General features: G+C 39.5%; 1 protein-coding gene across 1 annotated transcript in view; it reads right to left on the bottom strand.

Annotated features, from left to right (window-relative positions):
• The window catches only part of STXBP6 (syntaxin binding protein 6), a 227,737-nt gene that overhangs the window by 181,966 nt on the left and 28,471 nt on the right, over positions 1–17,300 (bottom strand). The window contains exon 2 of the mRNA XM_007449679.1: positions 8,792–8,980. Coding sequence (XP_007449741.1) covers positions 8,792–8,945 — 154 coding nt within the window. The 5' untranslated portion in view covers positions 8,946–8,980. The remainder of the gene's footprint in view (positions 1–8,791; positions 8,981–17,300) is intronic.

Genomic DNA, 17,300 nt, shown 5'->3' with positions numbered 1-17,300 from the left:
TGTGATTTTTGTCTCACATGACATGGCTCACAGAAGCCTATCAGACATACATTCACATGTTTTCTAAAATCTGCAGATGAATTACGTTTGTATGGCAATAACAGGTGGATATCCCATTTAGTGACAAGGCAATAATACTGCTCATAAAGCTGAGTACTTTCTAGGAACCAGGACTTACACACACACACACACACACACACACACACACAGAGTTCAGGTAATCCTCAAAATGCCCTTGGGATATGGATATTATTTCCATTTTATAGATGAGAAAACTGAGTATCAAAGACTTGAAAGACCTAGTACAAGCCAGTATTTTACCCCAAGTCAGTCTTATGCCTCTGCCTGTGCTCTGCACAGCTGGGCTGGGAGAAGGCCTGGAGCAATGGAGACCCAAGCGCCTCTGACTACAACTTACTGATGAATGAACCCCTGATGATGTTTAACGCGAAATACAACAGCAAAGAGCACTAACATCTAAAAGGGGTAAAAACCACGACCACGAAAGAACGCATCTGCATGAATTAAAACCCTGCCTACTGCTAGGCTGCTGTTTAGGATATTGGCCAGGTTCCCAGCACCTTGCCAGCAACATCCCAGAAGGAGAGCTGCCTTAGTTTGCAATCTCCCTAACCTCCACTTGCTCTACCTTTGCAATTAGCCAAAACTAATCAAAACGAAAATAAGTGAATCAGTTGTGAAATCCCTGCTCTTCACAGTGGGCTGTGTGGTGGGAGAGAGCACAGATGGAGTTTCCTTTTTAAAGGAAATGTTTTGGCACTAGCCTCTGTTAAGAGTTTTCCCTTGTTTCCATCTGGTTTTAGTATTGGAACACGTACATGAGAGAATGGAAAAAGAAAATTCTGTTGGCGTGCTAAACCACTAGAAAAGCTAAAGTGGTCAACAGCACATCCTCTAAATCCTTGGAGATTAAAACGCTTTGCACAAGGCATGTTGTCACATTGTTTTTAAGGAAGGGGAGAGTTCAGTTTCTTGGGTCCAGGCTTGTCCTGAAAAAAAATTTTAAAGAGTGCACACTTGGGAGGGAGAGGGACCCAGATTTGAGTGTCAGCCTTATCACCATCTAGCTGTCTGCCCCTGGGCAGTGTACCCGCCCACTTTAAACCTTGGCTATCTCATGGAAAGTAGAAACGACAACAAAAGCCACATCACAAAGCTGTTGTGAGGATTAAATGATATCACATCTGTTAAGTGCTTTGTTCTCCATTTTTGGAGTTTCCTACTCACAAGGCTTTAGAAAAGACAAATATTATTACTACCAGTTTTCTCAGGAAGAGACCTAGAACCATCAAGAAAACTCTAAAAAAATTTTTAAGGCATCTACTTTTTTTTTTACTGCATCACTGAAGAAAAGTTCATACATGGCCGTGTCCTTGTCAGGAGCCTCTCAGAATTTCCCTGGGGAATTGATCTTCTCTAAGACTCAAATACATCCACTGACACTCTCATTCTCCTGTGGGGCTTCCTTAACAGCCTAGATACTGGTGTAGAGGACTGTCACCTCCCAGCCAAAACCAACCAAGGCCTAAACTGGTAGGAAAGTAGAGTAATCGCAAAACATGATTATCTCTAAAGATGTACGAGGGAGTGTGAGAAAAGATGCTTGGTTTGGGAAGTCCTCTCTCATATAACTCTTATGCCTAAGACACAGACAGACAAACAGAGGAGCACAGGGTATAAGGCAATACAGGCCTAGAATCAAACCACCTGGGTTTAATCTGTGTTTTGTAGCTCACAAACCGATGACCTTGGACCAGCCAATTGAATTCCATAGGCTCAGCTTCCTCATCTACAAAATGAGGATGGTACTGTTATCCACCTCATTGTCATAAGGATTAAATGAGTTAATATACGTAAATGGCATAAAACCATGCCCAATATAAGAACTCAATAAATACTATTACTACTATTAGTATTATTACTACTCCTAATTCATAGGGGGACTGGTGCTTCTCTAACCTTATTGAGCACTGAAGCACGTGATGGGTTCATGGCAGGTACTACACTGAAGGTCATTTACAAATGACACCTGGTGGCAACATCTGCTGAGCCAGAAAACAGTGCAGAAGAAAACCCTCTCTACTTTCAACTTCATGTAACCAAGGATATCACTGCAAATGTTTTAATCCAATGTGTCTATGCACATGTCACAAAAGGGCCAAATTCTCAATGTAAAATATAATAGAAGATCTTTTTCTAAAATAGAAAAGGATGTACAAAGAATCATATAATCATGACACTGGAAATAACTTTGTTTTTGACTGCACTGTCAAAGTAGCTCTTCTAGAGCTACTTAAAGTTTTAGGGCTGGATTTACATACCAACTCTCTATAATAAAGAGATAAAAAGCTTGCCCTGATGTATATTCCAAATGGAGGAGCGCCTATTACTCAGTAACCTCCGAAATGAGATAGAAGACACAGTACAGGTCAAAACTGTTCAACGTCTTTATGAATTCTGAAGACTTAGGGAGAAACCTGTTCCTTAAAATATGGCTCACTCTACACCACAAGCCCTCCTGACCTATGTCAGAAAAAATGAGGTGCTGTGGCACTACAAGCATGGCCAATGGGGTCACAAGGACTGGGTGGATTTCTGTTACTTCAAAAGTGGTGACCCTGGGACATCACGACCTCTCTGATGAACACTGGTGCCTCTATCTGGGTAAAGAAGAATATACCACCCAATTGGGATAGGGATAGGGATGTTGTGAGGATTAACTGGAATCAAAACAAATAATAAAACAGGGATAGGGATGTTGTGAGGATTAACTGGAATTAAAACAAATAATAAACATACACAGGATGATTTTTATTTTCTTCTACATAATATCTGAAAGATTGGTATTTTCAATATTTATTACTTCTATAACAAAGTATAATACCAAATATATATCATTATTACAGTTGTTTTGTATTTCTTCTTTCACTACTAATACCTTTGTCCATCTATGAGTTCAGTGTGGATTTCTTCATTTTCCCTGGATAAAAACTCTTAGAATGTCAGCTCACCACTCCTGAATAAACCATTTCTATCAAGGTCAAATTTCATCTGTCTTGTATTTTTTCCTTTTCTCTCTTCTAATATTTATAGATCTTGTGATGAGATCCTGTCTGACTTTAGAAAGTAGATAAAAAGAATTTCTTTCTTATGCCAGATCTCTGACAATTAACTTTGGTTACCCTAATCCAATAGTAACCTATAGAAAATGTCCTCAAACCCTCATAATTGGTTTGAATGTCCACTTGGATTATTAACAACCTGAAATTCTCCCTATATGATTATGTATGAAACAAGAATGAAATTTGCTACAAAATTTCCAAGGGGGTTCAGAATCCTAGAACCTCAGGGCCTAAAAGCTTTGAACTTGTCAACTGAACTGAAGCCCAGAAAAATTCAGAGCTTTGACCATGGCTAGTCAAAAAGAAAAAGACTAAGATGTATTCTTTTGATAGAACTGAGTACCATAAATATATCATTATGTCAAGTACACCAATAAGACAACGCAGAGCATAACTCCCCAAGATAGCAAAACTTCTCAACCTTAGCTTCAGTATCTCATGCATGACACGTTCAAGATACAGGTAAGCTTCCCCACTACCCCTAGTGCTGCATTAGTAGGGCCTAGGTGGAACCAGGCCATCCATAAAATTCTAGAGGTTATTCTAAGAACACCCAGGACTGGCAACTACGGAGATAAAGAACAGTATTGCCAAGTCCTAGCCTCCTAATCCCCATCATTACCTTCCATGGGGATCCATTTACATAAATGATTTCATCAAAGATCACTCAGAACTTTTTTTTTTTTTTGCGGTACGCGGACCTCTCACTGCTGTGGCCTCTCCTGCTGCGGAGCACAGGCTCCGGACGCGCAGGCTCAGCAGCCATGGCTCACGGGCCCGGCCGCTCCGCGGCACGTGGGATCTTCCCAGACCGGGGCACGAACCCGTGTCCCCTGCATCGGCAGGCGGACTCTCAACCACTGCACCACCAGGGAAGCCCAGAACTTTTTTTTTTAATAATAAAATTTTGCTCTCTACAAATCTAAAATCATTCTGAAAAGATTCTCTGTTTTAAGAACAGAGAATGTTTTAATCACAAAAATTAAAGTTTATGTAAGAGAATGTATTAATTACAAAAACTGAAGTTTCTTCATGCTCCTTCTATGGGGAGCAGCCAATGAAAGATTTTTATCCATTTACGTATATGAAGGGTAGCATTATACATCGTGCATACTGAATTAAAACAGGATCAGGAAAATAGATTTTAAACAGGAAATTATAGAATGTTCAGTAGGTAACTGGCCTCTAATAGCAAATTGATATTAACTTCTTAGCATGCTTCTACTGTAGTATTTTTTTTTTTTTGATAGGTAAGAAGTGCATTTATTTAGAGAGAAACACTCTCCACAGACAGTGTCTAGTGTAGTATTATAGACCCAAATTTCATGGAGGGGGCAACTGATTATAGAAATAGTTGTAGGCAGAGCTTGCTTTACAGTTTGAATGAGTTAACAGCTCTAAGTTATAAATAAAGTCCATACTATCATCAGGTATTTAGTAAGCTATCCATTTACATAGCATCTTCCATTTAAGCATCTGTCTATACTCAGCAATGTGCCAGGTGATATAAGGAACTATCGAGACACAGATCAGATAGATGGAAGCACAGGTTTACGTGATACACAGCTGCTTCTGTCTGAGGACTCAAAAGGCCATCTAGGATAACTTCTCATACCTTTAAGGGAGAAGGCTAGCTTCTGTCCATCTTACAGAGCAGACTAAGAAGGTTAATTAATTCTTATGATCATCCCACAAGTGACTCTGTAAGACATTTTTTAGAATCAATTTTACCAAGATATATTTACATATAATAAAATGCACCCATGTTAAGTGTGTAGTTTGATGAGTTGGTGGTTACTTGTGATACACCCAAGTAAGTACCACCACAATCAACATATAGAACCCTTACACCATTGCAAGAAATGCCCTCATGCTCCTTTGCAATCAATCACCAACTCCACCCCCTGGCAACTGCCAATGGGCTTTCTGTCACTATAGCTTAAGTTCTGTCCATTCTAGAATTTCATATAAATAGAATCATACATCATGTCGTCTTTTCCATTTTTTTCCCACACATAACACAAGGCTTTTGAGATTCATCCATGTTGCTGCACGTATTGGTAGTTCATTTAATTTCCAGGTAGCATTCCACTGCATAGTTATAAAAATAATTTTATTCACTCACATATAGATGGACATCTGAGTTCTGATTTTTGGTTATTATAAATAAAACTGTTATGAACCTCTATGTACATGTCTTTATGTGGACATATGTTTTTATTTCTCTTGGGTAAATGCCTAGGAACAGACTTGTTGAGTCATATAAATGCAAGTTTGACTTTATAAACAACTGTCAAATTGTTTACCAAAGCAATTCTATCATTTTTACATTCCCACCAGCAAAGTATGAGAGCTCAAATTGCTCCACATGCTTGCCAACACTTGGTATTGTCAGCCTTTTTAATTTTAGCCATTGCTGAGAAGAGAAAGTGGAAACCAATGCTTTAAGAATGTTAATCACAGAGGCCTCTCAGTATGTAAGTATCTGTGTACCATTCAAGAAGCCAGCCAGGAAGTCCAATGAGAAACAATCAAATTCTATCCCAAAGCTCCATGGATGAATTGGAGAGGTTATTTCTCTCCTTACACAATTATAGCTAAATAACTCAAGAAACATCTTATTTCCTTTGCTCCAGCACCATTTTGGATTCCCCTAGAGGATATACAACCCGCTCTGAAAATAATAAGTCTCATGATCACAGGCCTCTCCCTCTCAGATTATAAACTCTGCCAAATACTGGTGGAAAAAAATTCACACAAAGAATCATTACTAAAAGACACTGGATATATAAAACACCCATGCTTACATGCATATGTTGGCAAACTTTTAAAGCTTTGATACTCTTCTCTTTAAAAAAAGAATATAACTCTTTATGCTGTTTGAAAAGTGGTTAAAAATTATTTGTAGACACTGCCCTAATTTGGACAAATTTTGCCTATCCAAAATGGAGAGCTGGTTTTCATCAGCCAAACCACAAGAGTTGAAGGGCTCGGACTCCCAGAAAGCACAGGAGGTTCACACTGATAGCAGGAAGGAACAGCTGCCATTCCAGGACTCTGCTTTCACTTCACAGCCTCCTATGTGAGTTGAGCTACAAAGACTAAACAGGACTAAACAGGAGACAAGGAGGAACTCAGAATCCAGTTCATCTTTCAAAGAAGCCGCCCTTCCTCTGCCTGGAATGTTCCCTGCACCCACACCATTTCTTTTCAGAACCAGTGAGGCCCTACTTTTCTTGCAGCTCTGGGTTCTCCCAACCAGGTCAAATCCTCCTCACACATGCTTTCACATCAGTATATTTTTCCTCTTTAAGCTTTCAACAGTTAATAATTATGCTTATTTTAGTGAATAAAATATTAATGTCTACTGCTCCTTCCCCAACAAACAAGGTAAGCTTCATAAGTTTTTCTCCTAACTGAACCCCCAGCACCAAGAGTGCTCAGCACATAAAAAGTACTTAATAAATATGTGCGTAATTAATTAATTACTTGTTAATTAAAACAACACCTTATCAAAGGTGTTGATAAGCCTCTACGCTTTTCATGAGTTCGAAAATAAAGGTGGCTGCTTCTTTCTAGATTACAAGAAAAATCAAACTGCGAAAACACTGTGGGTGTCAAAGTTGCCCGGCCTTCTCCTGCCCCAGTTTCCATTAAATCAGCTGCTTAAATGTCAGATCTGCTTTGTCAACCTATCCTCTCAAAATTCCAATCCATGAAAAGGATGAAGACTTTCAGAACTCAAGACTGTCCTCCATTAGAATGCAACAGAAAAGTAATTCTCATAGTTGCAGGCTTTAAACCTGAAGGTCTTGGTAATTTGTAAAGGAAATGCAGTTATCCAGTAAGTCCCCGGTCATTATCTCCTATGGCAGGAGAAATGGTCACGCTCTTTCACCGGGAGAGGGAATTAGAGGCCCCATATCACTCTTGCAGACTTCATGATCAGAAAGAGGCTGACAATAACACGTGCCTAAAAGGCAAACAAAACGGCCCTTTTCTTCATCCACCTTTTCTGCAACTGCCTGTCTTCAAGAAATCTCAATGAAACACTGAGAGAATGGAGGTTAATTAGAATATTATGTGTCCCTGCTCATCCCATGTTCTGCTCAGCCCAAATACAAAATTTCTTTTAATGCATTCTATTCATTATTGGTATAAGCGAAAACTCTAGAATTCAAATTTAAAGATGTGGAAATATTTTTAAGACCTGAACCTCATTAACAAAATACTAGGAAGGTATTAGGAAAGGCTACTTCTTTAGATATGAATTGAGCCCCTATTTATTATATGGCAAGCACTGCTCAGCACACTAAAGCAATGCAAATGTCTTCCAACAGTCACCAAATCTTATTAACCTAATTGTTACTTGGGATTAAAGAGAGACCAATATTTCAAGGTCAGTTCTCAATCTAACCATTGAAAAGGCATTCTTACCAAAGGGTTATATTTCCATTTTATTTTAAACTAAGATACAGTCCTATTATTATCTCTACATGTTCTTTCTGGAAAAAAAGCTATTTCCACCTTGAAATAAATTCTGATAAACAAATGATCTGAGGCTTAATTTAAAAAAAAAAAAAAGCTAAAAATGGGTCTAAAAATAAAGTTTTATTCCCAAGCCACAACTGAAGAAAATTGGAAAAAAAGATGAATTAAGGTAAGCCTAATTCCTCCGTTGCCCAGTTACAAGAAATATCAGAAATATTACAAATGCTCCAGGTGCTCAGATTAGCATCACCCATAGTTCCATGGAAAACTTATCCAAATTTCATCTCAAAACACTTTGTATGGGCTTCCCTGGTGGCGCAGTGGTTGAGAGTCTGCCTGCCGATGCAGGGGACGCGAGTTCGTGCCCTGGTCCGGGAAGATCCCACATGCCGCGGAGCGGCTGGGCCCGTGAGCCATGGCTGCTGAGCCTGCACGTCCGGAGCCTGTGCTCCAGAGAGGCCACAACAGCGAGAGGCCCGCGTACAGCAAAAAAACAAAAACAAAGAAACAAAAAAAACACTTGGTATGAATTCAAATTCACAGTAAGTCCCACAGATATCCTACAATCACAAGCGGAAAGAGAAAAAAAGTAATCCCACAAAATTCTAAGCTTAATAGAACAGATGTCTCTTCCTGACAAGGAACAGCTGTCAGGCAAAGCTGTGATTCATGAGCTGAGTCTACTTTCTCACATTCCATACAGTGTCGATATTTATCTTGAGACCAACTATTACTGATTATTGGCAACTCTTAAGAAAAAGAAAAGTCAATGAAACTCAGGCTGCTGGTAGTAACAATTATCCAAATACCAGGAAGTGTTCTAAAACAAAAAATCTCAGAGGATAGCCCACTTTCTGTCAAGGCCCTAGTGAAGGAAAAGTATGGACAAACAGAAGTGTTTGCCAAACCCTTTACAGATGCTCTTAATGAAACTGAAAGGACATTAAAATTGCACTTCATTACCTTTCCATACTAGGCAACATCAAAAGCCAAGGTACCATGAGCAAATAAGGAAGAAAGAAGGTAACAGAGAAACAGGGAAGGAATGGAAAGGCAGGTGTATCCAAACCTTGGGCTATAACCCTCCTGGACACCTTAGAATTAACTGCTTTAAAACAGAAGTTGTTTTAGTGATATTCATATCTGATTTTCATTACCTGACAGGCAGATGTAAGTTAAATATTCGCCTTGACCTCCAGTTGCCAAGAAAGGAATCTTTTTCTTTGTCCTCCTCTTGACTTGGACAGCTCCCAGCATCCTTTCATCAAGAGGTGCAAAAATTTCCTTGCTGATGGCAGACTTGGCACTCATTGTTGACCAAGCTAGCAGGGCACGCAGTGAGTTTTCTGAAGAAAAAGAAAAGGCAAGCTGGAATTGGCAGTATTACAAGGGCTCATATAAGAATGAGCAGCAGATATGATCCAGCAATCCCACTCCTGGGCAAATAGCCAGAAAAGATGAAAACTCTATTTCAAAAAGACACATGCACCCCAATGTTCATAGCAATACTATTTACAATAGTCAAGACATGGAAGCAATGTAAATGTCTATCCACAGATGAATGGATAAAGAAGATGTGGTGTACACACATAATGGAATACTACTCAGCCATAAAATCAATGAAATAATGCCATTTGGAGCAATATGGATGGACCTAGAGATTATCATACTATGTGAAGTAAGTCAGAGAAGGACAAATATCATATGATATCACATATGTGGAATCTACATAAATGATATAAATGAACTTATTTATAAAACATAAACAGACTCATAGACATAGAAAACAAACTTATGGTTACCAAAGGGGAAAGGGTAGGGAGGGATAAACTGGAAATCTGGGATTAAGAGAAACACACTACTATATATATAATTAGATAAACAACAAGGACCTACTCTATAGCACAGGGAACTATATTCAATATCTTGTAATACCCTATAATGGAAAATACGTATATATGTGTAACTGGATCACTTTGCTGTACACCTAGAACACTGTAAATCAACTAAAACTAAAAAAAAAAAAGAATGAGCAGCAAGTTGATTCACACATGAAGTAATTTTCAATTTGTGGTTTAACCTCTCACTTGCTTGAAATGCATTACAGAAGCATTAAAAGGCCTTTACATTTGTAATAACTGTGAAAAAACTCAAACACAAAAGGAATACCGATTTACTCGCTGAAAATGACAAACGCAACGTGAGATGAGCAGCACAAAATGAGATCTAGAAAGTGTGTCAGTCTCTATCCCAGGTGCACCTGACTCTAACAGGCAAGTGGCACCCACCCCATTCCCATTCTGTAAGGACCACGATTTCACATTTCCAGCTGAGATCTTTCCACTGTCTAAAAATCTTTGAAGTCAAGAGGTTCTTTATGCAACTTCAAAATCTCCTTTAACTCTAATGTAAACCCATTTCCCTAATTCTATTCATAGCAGAAATAATTATATCATCTACCACATAATAACTATATATGCAACAGAAGACCATTAATTTAATCACCCTTCAGCTGCTCTGGATCAGGCTAAGTAATTAATCCTTATTTATTAGCCTCTTTCAACGGGTCCTATTTTCCATTGCTCCTCTGCCTCTCATTGCCATGCTCTGGACCCTCGCCAAATTCTCCACAGTTTCCTTCAGCCAAAGTGGACACAGAATCCTAAAAAAAATGTCTGACTAATGCCAAGTATTTTGGAAATGTTACCCAGAAGTTCCCAAATGTTATGCTCCTGTGGTTAACTGGCAGTGTGTGCCCAATAATTAAGAAAATAAAGCATCATGTTGCTGACTCCCAAAGAGTCCCTCCCCCACCATTCAAATTTACATATACACAGTCCCCATGTTATATTTAGTTTTCCAAAGTTGTACTTCCCTAAAGGTCTTGATTCTGCTTATTTGTGTCTATTATATTCAAGGTCAATCTGAATTTTAACCCTCTATCATCCAAAAACTCAGCTGCAACCTGAGTAAATGTTTTCTATTCCATCATCCTAGTCAGAGTCTATGTCTTAAGCAGTAACCAACATTTGCTCAAGCAAATAACAAATCAGAACTAAAGGTGCAGAGAAGGCCAATGGGTTGGTCATGCAGGCCGTACAGAGTATTCAGAGATCCTGCAGAGGGATCAACAGCACAGCTATAATATGGTAACAGTAGCTCAAAGAGCTGGTCAACCTGCTGTAAAATCAAGCCAGTTGGAAAACAAACACCTATTACGTGCCACCTCAATGCTCAGTATAGAGATATAAGAAATAACTAAGATATGCTCCCTGCTCTCCAGGAGTTGACTACTGACTACATCAAAGGTTTCCCTTAAATCCAGATGATTTATGATGGAAGACCATGAAACATCCTTCCCAATGCAAGATTCACAAATGCTGCCCACACAGCTGTCCACCTATAACTGGTCCCACACCTCTAACCTCATGGTAGGAAAGAGATATATTAAAAAAGAACCTTCCCTTGGTTAAAGAAATTTCTCGTGGTTTCAGTTCTGTAGTAGGTTTTCTTAGTGGCAGCAAGAATAAAGAATAAATAGTGTTGGTGTTTATTATCTATCTATACCTCTATCTATACATTATAGATCTATGCCCAGATCTATGTGCTCAGATCATGCCATTTTATCATTGCCACCAGGTTCTTCATACTAGCTGAGTACAAAATGATGACGGAGTTTCTCAATGTGCTGACCTTTAACTGACACCCTGTGATTTCCTAGAAGTTAGCAAACAGAATTTCCCCCACTGCGATTTACCCCATGACTTTGCTATGCAGGGTGTTATAATTTACAGGGACTTTTTTTTTTAAAGAGAGAAACTAGTTCTTTTCTAGCTCCAAGGCTTCTCACCTCTCAGCATTTGGGGACACGTGAAAGAGAAAGCCAGTGGTAGCACGGTGGCTTCAAACGTCCAATAAAAACAATGTAGAAAGAAAGTCATCTTCCCAAACTCATCAGGCATTCTCTAACCAGCGCCTTCCCAACTGTGGCAAGACTTTTGCTTTTCCAACTCAGATTCACATTTTTCAAAACTTGTGGTTAAAAGAAATAGAAAGCTATCATTGTATTATGCAAAATCTGTCAGAGAAAAAAAAAGAAAAGGAATGTGCTACTAAATTTTCAGGAAATCTTGCTCTTCTTTTGAAAAACTGGTAAGAAATGGAAATGGCCTTTTGTTGTTGTTTTTTGTATGGATATTCAGCAGCCAAGAACAAAAGAGAGAAAAAAAGAGGAAAAATAAAACCAGTAACTTCACTGACCACAAGTTTGGAATCAGACAAACTTGGGTTCAAATCTTATTTCCAAAACTGAAGACCTATATGTGGGTAAATCTCTTAAAATTCAGACCCTCAGTTTACTCACTGCAACATGGAGAGAGCTTCACCTAATTCATGGAAACACTGAAAGAATTAGATGAAACAATGCATGCAAATCACTTATTCTGGTGCCTGAATCATAATGAATGCTTCAAATGGAAAATTTTTATTAACTCTCCTACTAAGATATGAAAAATAAAAGACCCTCTGAACTTGCAGAAACTGAGTAAATGTAGCCATCCATAACAAGGTATTTGTAAAAGAGAAACTCGATTTTATTTACCAAAGCTTTGCTTTTCTCACTCAGGGGTATGAAACCCTCTAAATATGGATAAACAGTCTAACATATGGAGGGCTCTGTATAAAGTGTTATCAGGATGAGCTATTTATAGGTTTCACCCTCAGGAAACTCACTTGCAAGAGACTATCAGGCCCTTTTTTTTTTTTTTTTTGCGGTACGCGGGCCTCTCACTGTTGTGGCCTCTCCCATTGCGGAGCACAGGCTCCGGACGCGCAGGCTCAGCGGCCACGGCTCACGGGCCCAGCCGCTCCGCGGCATGTGGGATCTTCCCGGACCGGGGCACGAACCTGTGTCCCCTCCATCGGCAGGCGGACTCTCAACCACTACGCCACCAGGGAAGCTCACTCAGGCTCATTTTTATGGGAAATTGTCTAAAGTTTTTGTCTAGGCCAAGGATACTAACAAGCCTGGGAGCAGGCGTGTATGTTTTTGATGCCACCGGGAAATGGGAATGGACAGTGGATTAGAAGAGAAAGAATCAGAACGTAAAAGGGGTACTAATGTAGCTTTATGGAAACAATCTATGAGTGTCTCCCAAGCCTGACTGCACATCTGAACTCAGCAAGGAGAGCTTTTCAAAAATGCAGACCCCTGGGCCCCTCCTTTAACCCCACCAAATAAGAATCTTGGGATCTGTAGTTTAAACAACTCTCTAACTGCAGCCATCCTGACACCTAAGTGAAAAGCTGAGAGCCTAACTAAGGAGGAACTGTGGGGACGGAAAGGAGTGTATTCTCAGGAGACAATACAGGAAGAGAATGTACAGGACTTTTTCTCTCCATTCAACCAAGCAGATTTCTCAGGTCTTAGATCTTCCTACTGGTAAATCAATGTCCAGCCCACAGCTGGACCTCTTTGTAAGGAAAACAAGATGAATACACAGCGGTGGTACACCACTGACCACAGTTACTCCAAACTACATCACGCTGAAGGGGAGCAGGACACGCTGCCCCGAAATATTCTGCTTTAGTATACTGCTCGTTTTGAGCCAAAGGTATCTGAAAACCAGCATATGTAGGGACAGGCTTTCTCTGAATTCCCTTTATCTGTCTAAAGACAGATCCTCCCAAAGGAACTCAGTTGTTATAAATCCCCTCTCCAGGAGTTTCATCCACCAGAGAAGACTGATTCTTGTCACAGGACAGTAGACTAGAAGTCGACACCACACTCAGACACACTCTGTCACAAACTGTCACACCTTCCATCTAGTCTTGTAAGGGCCCATTCACCTTTTCTAAAAATCCTTTTCTCTCCCCTAAGAGGTCTACACCCCGTCCCCCTTCCCTAATAAGATGGTATTTAATCCTGAATTCTAAGCCACCTTGGGAATTATTCAATTTTCCCAGGGTATCTCCCATGTATACACAAGCTATACATGTTAATAAACTTCTGATTGGTTTTCTCTTGTTAATCTGTCTTTAATTACAGGGGTCTCAGCTAAGAACTCAGAAGAGTAAAGGGAAAATTATTTTTCCTCCCCTACAACCCATGGAAGTTTTCTCTCTTCCTGGTCCACAGCTTCTAAAGGCTATAATTACAAAGCTTTCCCATCCAAGAAACCAACCTACAATATGATTTGCAAGTCAAAGCAGCTGGCTGCCTTAAGTGGTAGTTTTGGAAGCTAATCACAGTTAGCTTTCCTCTCCCTCAAGCTTTCTCATCTATCTTCTCCCTTTAAGCCATCTGACCCATAACCACTTTTGTCAGCACACGGTTATGGTAGTGAGATGGCCCTGCACCTACTATCCTCCTCTCCAGGAGTTGTAAACTCCAAGGACCTCACGGAGGAGGCAGATGAAATACGTAAGTTAAGGGGTAGAGAGGTAAGATGTTTTTGCATTCCAACACTAACATTTTCCATTTCCAGTACTTGAACTGACACGTGTCCTCTGCGGTCAAGAGACAAGGAGGAGTGGTAGGAACTCATTAAAACCGCAGACGACCTGTGGTGGTGCACTCATCATCCTGCAGGTGGGTCTAAGGCGGTGGGGCTGACAGGGCTTAAATATTTCTCACCTAGAGAGGTAAGTGCCGCCTCTGGTGAAACAGAGGCGCCATTTATTTCGCTTAATATTATTAGATAACAGATTCTCTAACCTCATTCACTTGCCACGCTTCACATGCAATCTTCTGATCGTGGTATGGCACTGGCTATGCCAACACAAGTAATCTGGACTGTATGACGATTATATTCCCATTGCCAACAAGTAACCAGAATGCCTGGTTTTAGACCTCACCCTCTTAAACTAGTTACTATGACCCAACCCTGAGGTAGATGCACTCAAAACCAGCCGATATCAAGTTTCAGAATTCTGCAAGTTAACAGCAAACAGGATATCATCCCAGAACACTTTTGGGGAGAATCAGCTGGTCCCCACTAGTGCATGGGAACTCTAGTGAGGTGACCTCAAATAAGTTAGAAATAAGAGAAATAAGGTTATTCTCTAAGATAGGACTTCTCTACATTGCCACTTTGTTTTCGAAATCCTACAAATGCAACTTGACTCCCGCCTTTAATTGGATGACACTAATCATGCACCCAGATCCCACTGCCTTCCTGGTTTTAACTCCATGTGTCTAGCTGGCAACTGAGCATTTCCACTAAGAGTTAATTTAGACTCAGTCTTGTCTCTCCAACCCTCCAAGTCCCCGTAACAACTAACCAATTACCAAGTTCTGTAGATCCAATTTAATATTTCTGGGCACCACCAGATCATCTTCATCCTCACATCCTCTCCCTTAATTCGGATCCCCATCATCCCTGCTTTGAATGATTTGGATGCCTCCTAAAAGGGTTCTAGTACCACTCCCATCGTGCTACCATTGTCCCTCTATAATGTCCAAGGTAATATTCTAAAGGATAAATATGCTTCAAGTATACCTGTATTCAACTGTTTGTACTCCATGCCTCATGTCCTGAAAGAGAAACACAATTACCTTGACAAGGAACTGGGGAATGTTATAAAAATTGAGGCCAAAGTAGAGAAATGTTCAATTGCTTCCCTTAAACTCCACAGTATTTAAGTACTAAATGTTACAAGTCAGAAGTTATTACACAGTCATTAAACTTAGAGACAATCTAAAAATGTTAACTGTACTCCGAAATCCAAAAACTTCACTTAGTAGCCAGAAAATATGCAACTTGTTAGGCAATAAAAATCAATTTTATTTTTTCTTGTTTCATAAATTAAGACCAATGAGATAATTTGAGGTCAATTTAGCTACTTTATAAAAATTTACTCAAGTAAGGGTTACTGATTATTATAAATATGCAATTCTACCTCTACTTAGACAACTTTACTCTTGGACAAGATAGTTCTCAAGATGAAAACTTTAGTCTATCCATAGCATGTAAGTATGAGGATAAATTAATTAGACTAGGGCTTCCCTGGTGGCACAGTGGTTGAGAGTCCGCCTGCCGATGCAGGGGACACGGGTTCGTGCCCCGGTCCGGGAGGATCCCACATGCCGCAGAGCGGCTGGGCCCGTGAGGCATGGCCGCTGAGCCTGCGCGTCTGGAGCCTGTGCTCCGCGACGGGAGAGGCCACAACAGTGAGAGGCCCGCGTACCACACACACACACACAAAAAATTAATTAGACAAAAGTTTCAACCTACCAGCCAATTTTTCCATGTACTTCAACTATTCCTCTCAACTAAAAGTTCTTATAAATAGAATCTAAAAGGGGAGTTAGATATGCCACTAGACAGATAACTTTAATCTGGTGATACCATTCAAAGTTGAAAACTGCAATCACTATGAGTTCATCATTCTTTCTGGTAGAAACAATAAGGGCTAAGGAAGGGGCTTGCCAATGGTATAAAACCAGAAGGGGATGTCAGACCAAGAACCCATACTTAACATTTCCCAAGATTTACAAAGATTGAGACTAAGTCAGTGTCATACAGCAAATCTGCTAAAAATATCCTAGAAAGAGCCAGAAACTTACAAACAGGAAAAATAAAAATTTTAAGTACGTGTATAAAAGCTAAAAATATTCTCTATTCTGTTAGAAAAATATTTGGAGATAGACCAAAAAATATATTAAAGGGGGAATTCCAAACAAAGACTGTGTACATCAACATCAACGGGGATGCCCAGGTCTTGTTCACACAGATTCAGGGGACCTGTGGGGGCAAGGTCTGGGATTTGTTTTCTTGATGATATCTTTGATTTATTCCACTGTACAACCAGGTCCAGATCCACTGTCTCTGGGTTTTTGTTTTTTCTCTGTATTTAATGAATTATTTATAAAATAAAGACTCTGTAAACCTTTTTTGAGAGTACATGGCAGATGCTCTGTAAAGCTCTAGTAATGAGTCACTGAGGTTTGTACAGCATTTCATGATTTACAAAACACCTCCATGCAATCCCAAGTATACAATCAAGACAGCTGCTAAATGCATCTTCCAAAGCTTGCTCTTTTTGTAAATTAGAATCTTTAGGTATGTGCATTTATGAATGGTAAACTATGGCATTTTTAACCCACCCCTATTGGTCTCAGGATTATGAAGAAGTTATAATTCCTCTCTTATAGAGATTAGTATTTGAACTGAAACCTCTAGAACCAGCAACTCCACTACTAGAGAAAAAGGAAATGTTGTGTGTATATACATGATGCACGTATCATGTATATACTTAACTTCAGATCCATTTTTAAGAGCCAAACATTATAAACAACCTAAATACCCATCAATATTCAATCTACATTATTAAAATGCAGTATAGCCCTTCAACCCAATGGACTATCACATAACCTTTCAAAATCATGGCACAGATCTACAGATACTAACTTGAAAAAATGACATAATACAGAGTGAAAACAAGGAAGTTACAAAACAGAAAATGAGCTCATGAATGTAAACATATATGTGTGTACTGATATGCGTAAAGAGATTTCTAGAAAAAAGTCTGCCAAAATGTTAATATGATTATGTCTGGATTTTGAAACAAAGAAAAATAGGTCCAAGATTCTGCAGGGCAGTATTCTTATTCCACTATAACTTGACTAGAGTGTTCCTTAAAAAAATTTTTTGAGGTACACTCTTT

This window comes from Lipotes vexillifer, unplaced genomic scaffold (assembly GCF_000442215.2).
Source record: "Lipotes vexillifer unplaced genomic scaffold, Lipotes_vexillifer_v1.1 scaffold296, whole genome shotgun sequence".
NCBI lineage: Eukaryota > Metazoa > Chordata > Mammalia > Artiodactyla > Lipotidae > Lipotes > Lipotes vexillifer.
Note: the sequence above shows the minus strand (reverse complement) of the source record. Positions and strands in the feature narration are given on the sequence as shown.